This window comes from Helianthus annuus, chromosome 8 (assembly GCF_002127325.2).
Source record: "Helianthus annuus cultivar XRQ/B chromosome 8, HanXRQr2.0-SUNRISE, whole genome shotgun sequence".
Taxonomy (NCBI): Eukaryota; Viridiplantae; Streptophyta; class Magnoliopsida; order Asterales; family Asteraceae; genus Helianthus; species Helianthus annuus.
The window spans coordinates 41,933,944-41,940,480 of NC_035440.2; the positions used below are offsets into that span (position 1 = coordinate 41,933,944).

At 37.5% G+C, this 6,537-nt stretch overlaps 1 protein-coding gene across 1 annotated transcript; it reads right to left on the reverse strand.

The window, feature by feature from the left end:
- Window positions 1-2,493: 2,493 nt before the first annotated feature.
- Window positions 2,494-5,935, reverse strand: LOC110872653 (superoxide dismutase [Mn], mitochondrial). The gene is made up of 6 exons (XM_022121498.2): window positions 5,134-5,935; window positions 4,108-4,154; window positions 3,905-4,030; window positions 3,764-3,820; window positions 3,319-3,396; window positions 2,494-2,816 (listed from the first exon to the last, which is right to left on the reverse strand). Exons 1-6 carry the CDS (start codon window positions 5,417-5,419, stop codon window positions 2,724-2,726), a joined length of 687 nt encoding a protein of 228 aa, XP_021977190.1. The 5' UTR covers window positions 5,420-5,935; the 3' UTR covers window positions 2,494-2,723.
- Window positions 5,936-6,537: the final 602 nt, after the last annotated feature.

Consider the following 6,537-nt stretch of genomic DNA (forward strand, 5'->3'; position numbering starts at 1 on the left):
TGGGAGGTGGACGTTGGGGCAACAACAAACGACTAGTAATGGTAAATATGTTTAGGAGAAACACTTAAAACATTTTTCTTAATTTCAAATTATTACTAACATTCCATTCTTCAATATTTTTGTCAATCGTGATATTTTGGAATCCCCTAAACAAGTTGAACAAAATCCAGTGATCAATCAAATATTCTGTTTCATAGATCAATTAGGTTGTGTAGGGGTGTGGAGAAATTGTCACCAGCAGGGTAAAACCGCCACAAAAGGGCGTGGGGTGGGAGGTGGACGTTGGGGCAACAACTTTTCACAGGGCTGGCATATCGTGTATACCCGTACACGATAAGACACGACACGATAAGACACGATACACGAAATCCCATACACGAACACGACACGATAACTTATTGTGTCCTTTTTTTCAAACACGACACGATATACACGAAAATTACCTGTTAATACCTGTTAACACGACTGTTATACACGAAAATTACCTGTTAATACCTGTTAACACGAACAAAAACACGAACACGACATGCTATCTGAGAGTTACAAAGGGAGTTTAGGGTTTTATTTTTTTGAATTGAATGAGGAATGAAAATAGAAAGGAATTAAGGAACCCACACGCACATGGCTGATGAGTTTTATTTAATTTAATTTCTTATCGTGTACTAACGGGTATTAACAGGTAAACAAGTATTTAACCTGTTTATACACGAAAATTAACAGGTAATCTCGTGTCTACCTGTTTGGTACACGATACCTGTTAAGGCCATACACAATACCTGTTAACTTCATGTAGGTTCGTGTCGTATATTCGTGTAAAATTGTCAACCCTAACTTTTTATTTCAAAATTTGATGGTTTAATCACATTCACACATCTCAATCTTTTTTTTATTCATTTATTTAAGTTATATATCTCATCCTTTCACATTTCATATGACCACAACATATGTTAGTGGGTGTGTGAAACATGAAAACCTCACCGCCTAGATGGTATTTTTTGTTTCAGATTTTACATTCACTACAACACAATCTTATAACATTTGCTCGAATGAATAAATGAAATAAAAAAAAATAACCGTTTTAGAATGATATATCAAACAAAAAAAAGTGTGATCAAGTAAAAGTAAAAGTGACAAACTAAATTATTTACAAGTTTACTTGAGTCAACTTAAACTATATAACCGGTCAATTTAGGTTTACTCAAATTAGACGAATCAATACATCACTTTTATAAATCTTGTTAATTGAAAACGGGTATAAAGGGATTACTTAGCACCATCAAACACCATCGTTTGTTGTCATTTCTTACTCGTGGTCACAGACACATCATCACCGCCACCTCCCCCCCCCCCACCATTGTTGCCGCCTCCACCACCGCCAGTCGCCACCATCAGCAGCACCAACCACCATCGCCAAAACCACCTCCCCGTTTCCTCCGTTGCCGCGGGCACTGCTTCACTAGTTTTCTTTCACTAGTGTATAAAACTTTCAAAACAAAGATTTGTTTTCACGGCTACTTGGATGTTCTTATGGTCCTCCTAGTACGAGGAACTCAGGAAGATATATTTTAATTTTTGAGTGATTCTCTGCATATTGCTAAACTATCTGCTATAAATATGATTATTTAAAACAAATGTGTGGCTTTCATAGATTTTGTTGGCCCAAGCAGCTCCCCCGGGGTGCTTCACTGCTTCTGGGATTAGATAATTTCTCATGTATCATTGTTTAATATTCATTAGAGGTTCACTCTCGAATATACTGAGTAATGGATCGATTCCCGCAGTGGTTTGCCTCAAAAGCTAATATAAAAAAATACCTAAAAGATTGTTTTTGACACCATCGTGACGCCACCACGGCCATTGTCATCTTCACCAGCACCACCCTGCCGTCACTAGCCACCAAAAAATATTATAGTGGGTGAACCATTTTGATACTTTCTATATTTCTAATCAACCTGAGCGCATTTCGATCCAACCCCACTTTTACCCAAAACATCTTGATACTTTTATAAACATACCACCTTGATCAGAAATCATTTTGTCCATTACCCGTTTTGACCTGATATCCTACACGCGTCTTGCCAGGCTTACACTCAAGTGACTTTATTAAAATCATTGCAGCATTTTAGGTGTTTCAGAGGGAAAAAGCTAAAGGGCACAATTAATGTAAATGGTGAGTCAATAGCAAACGTTGAGACCTTGAGGGGCTGTTTGTTTACCTCTTAATGAGCCTCATAATGGTTCAACACTTAGTGGTTCAGACTGTTTGTTTCGCGAGCAAATGTCTGAATGGTTCCGACATTTGCCTCTGAATGGTTAAACATTTTACGTGAGTCTGAATGGTTAAGGTCTCTAATCTGAATTGGTCAGACATTTGCCTCTGAACAGTTAAGCATCGTACCGGCCCTTAATGGTTCAGACCTCTTACTAGTTCAGCACTTAACCATTCAGAAGTTGCCAAACAGCCCCTGAGTCATATTTCATGTTTCTGATCGCTGAGCCAGTAGTATCACATGGATATATAATTTGGGCCAAATGTAGTTGCAGAAGTTGTTTGCATACAAAAGAAACTTGAGATTTATAACACAAGCAAAAGCAACAACCATAAATGTAAGCAAATCGTTGAACCACTATTTATTCTAACAGGAAGACTGGTCTCAGAAGCATTTTCTTACAGGGTGGGGCTTTGTAACTCTCTTGACTTATTGCAGAACCCACAACTCCTTTTAAGGGCACTCTTTCTCATATATTTCACTCGCATATTTCCAGTTAATCACCTTCCATATGTTCTTCAAGTAATCTGGCCTCACATTTTTGTACTGCAAAGTGAACACAAGATATACAAAAATTAAAACATATAGACGGAAGATCACAAGTACTGAATTAAGACTGCATTCTAGAAGGGCTTTCCACATATCTCGATGGTGGACTTGAGGTGGCAATTTGGGCGATTTGAGAAACGGGTTTACACGCGTATTTCTTGGAAGTTGGAACTAGTCAAAATGAGTCCAGACGGGCCAGGCTGACCCGCAGACACTTGTTTTTTTCCTTCTTGAATTCGATAAATAGTTAAGGTGCTAAATATGCTTAAAAACCTATGTAGTTCAGTAATAACTTTTTTAAGAAAAACAAATTCAAGAGGTTTACACATTTTATTACACTTTTGGTGGCTTTCAAGTTTCAACAAGTTTCTTTTTTAGTAACACATTCACCCGTTACGAGGAAAGCATAAACCCAAATCAACCCATTTACCCATAAATTGGTCAAATTTACAACCTCTATCTGCCACTTTATATCGAAAATGAATCTTTATTTGATTACCTGCAAATAGTATGCATGCTCCCAAACATCTATGCCAATCAGGGGAACCAAACTTGGACCTTTTGTAACCAGTGGATCCTACAGCAGAATTCATATTGAATAACTTGATTAGTGAAGGTAATTAAGAGGATGATGACTTCATTAACTTGTATAAATCACTGTTAATCTGAAGAAAGAGACAACTGTCAACTGGGGATCAAGGAAAAAATAAACAAGGTGTAATTCTTAATCTCATACATAAGGCAGAAACACTAAAAGCAAAAAAAGATATGGATACTAAGCTGTTAAAAGAAGCATAAAACACCAGTATTTAACGCCATATCATTAAAAGGTACAAATTATCAGCAAGGAAATGAGGAAGCCAAAAAATTTAGAGCTGGGACAGGTAGCAATTGCAGAAGACATATCATTTGATGCCTAGAAGACTAAAACTATCTTAATGTACCTGGTTTGCTGTGGTTTCAACCACAAGCCTCTTTAGCTCTTTGTCCACTGCAAGCCACTGTCAACGTTATACAATTTTAAAGTTAATTACTCTTTATTATATGTGAAAATGACCGAGTTAGCAATGAGACAAGGTGCATACCACCCATCCAGAACCCTGAACAGCAGCACCTTCAGCATTCATCTTAGCAATCAACTTTTCTACAGAACCATAGCTCTGGTCAATAGCCCAGCCCAAAGAGCCATGTGGTGGCTCACCACCCCCTTCCTGCAATAAAATTCACTTTCTATCTTAGTAAACTTACTGTGCTCAAATTATCACTAAAATCTTAAAAATAAACTAACCTTGGTGGGAGCCAGATTCTTCCAGAAAATGGAGTGATTCACATGACCTACTCAGAAACGTAAAAGGAGAGATCAATAGTTAGGACCTTTGCACTGGAACAGTAACTGATGTCAAATATTTGCTTTTACACCACTACAACATTTACAACATTTCCCATCAAAGTATGCTACTTATTTCAACAATAATATAATACGTTAAACAATACTTGTGATGGTAAAACTGAAATCCTCTGCCTCACTGAGAGATGAACCTCAGTTGTCATACACACGATTCCTATAATGTCAAAAGCCCTTCAGGGGCACGCCTTGCTGCCATTCAGGCGCTCTGGTGACCTTTGGGGAGTTTTCCGGCCAAATCCTGATAATTCAGACAAAATTCTGCAAATTCCAGGCAAAAAGGCCTGGCCTAAACTAGCCCTAAAAAAAGCCTAGAACATGTCTAAAACACCAAAAATAGTTCGTTTATGCTATGAGCCTTGCTTATATCGAGCCCTCGCTTTTTAAGCACCTTACACCTAGGCCCGACCAAGGCTCACGCTCACCCTTGGCGCCTTAAGTGCACCTTTGACAACTATGATTCAAACCATTTGATTAGGGACTAAAATCATTCCTTTCATCCCAATTACAAATCCATGTTTAAAGCTTTAACAAGCAAAATCTAGTACTTGTTGTATTCAAATCAATATTGATATCGTTATCCTTCTAGCATCAAAACTGTACCACTTATTACATAATTTACATCTCATATTTAATCTATAAGTATCTATAATCATCCACCAACCTAAACAGAACTACAATTACTTCTCAAATTAAAATTCAACATTAATATTGTTGCAAAGTCAAAATCATTTTCTATTGTAATTAAGAAGTGCATCTTAAATACCTTCAAATCACTCCGTTTCCAGTACAAATCAGAAGTAAACAATAAACCGCAATTGAAATGAATAACACTATAATCAAATACAAGTATCACTACAAACAGCTACATAACTTGAGATAATATATGATAAAATTTAAGAGTTCAACCTCCGCCATTAAACTTAATAGCACTCTGCAATTTGACAGCAGTAGAAGCGTCTCCTTTAGCAATAGCGTCATCGAGCTGCTCCAGAGCCTTATTGTAGTTAGTTATGTAGGTCTGGTGGTGTTTCTGGTGGTGGAGCTGCATGATATCGCCGCTAATCGCCGGCTCCAGTGCGCCATAATCGTATGCAAGATCTGGAAGCGTGAATGTCTGCAATCCACGCAATTGTTGTGGAAATGTTGAGAATGCACCTAGGGTTTTACGGGTCGCCAAGGTTCGTAGAGCCATTTGTTTGTTGTGGAGAGAATATTTGGGGGTGAACCGGATAAGTTTTGGTTTTGTTGTTGAACCGGATAAGTTTTGGCAATTGTAAACAAGTACTCAAAGTATGAGGTTGTTACTATTTTAAACACGTGTTGATATTTTTTTAACGGTCAATAAAACTTTCATTCCAAAACACTAGCAACATGCTAGAAATATGCACCTTACAACAACACACCAAAAGGCCACCACACGCAGAGAGCAAAAAAACATACACAAAAAACAAACAAACAAAGACAAACTATTAGGAACCAAAGATGTCAAAATTTTTTGCCACCTCTCCCAAGTGATAAAGGGATTTTTAGACGCGTGTCTAATTCAAAGAAACCTCATCACTTCAGTTTCTTTTTTAATTTTGAAAAAGTTTGCTGAAATTCCAAGTGTGGACTCGAGTTCACATGGGGACGAGACCTATAGCACACCTAACATGTTCCTCCCTAACGGAACAAAAAGTTTTATGGTTTACAAGGACGTGTTGTGCCAAAGAATTTAATTGCGCCTTGACACAAATAGGACAAAGGCGTAGCTTACGCCTCCCGTTAAGTCAAGCATATGCATTGAGAATTATTCAAGTGAAGACTTGGTGCTGAGGACCGTTGTGTCTGCACTCTAGACATGGAAAGGTTATCGTCATGAGATTAAGTGTATCATCTACATGATCATGGTGGTCTTAGACAATGAAGTATTGGTATCAGCCTTCAATTCTATGATTAAATGGGCTCTAGTTGGAGTTTGGACCAAACATTGTTAATATGCGCCTCTAGTTATTTTATTAGTATATACATATATATATATATATATATATATTAAAAAATAATTCGAGCCAACTGAGTCGAACCGAACTGAGCGGACCTTTGCTCATGCTCAGTTCGTTTCCGTTTAATATTCAGCAGTTTTTCCGCAGATCATCATACGCGTACTGTAAAGTCGAATAGGCGTTCTTAGGCATACTAAAGGCCTAATTAAGTTAATTTACGTCTAATTACACTACTTTTAATCGTCCTAATGTTTGTTTTTCGTGTAATTAAGGGTCGTAAATTACCGGCTGTCACAGCTGGTTGATATAAAAAATTGCCAACGACCAA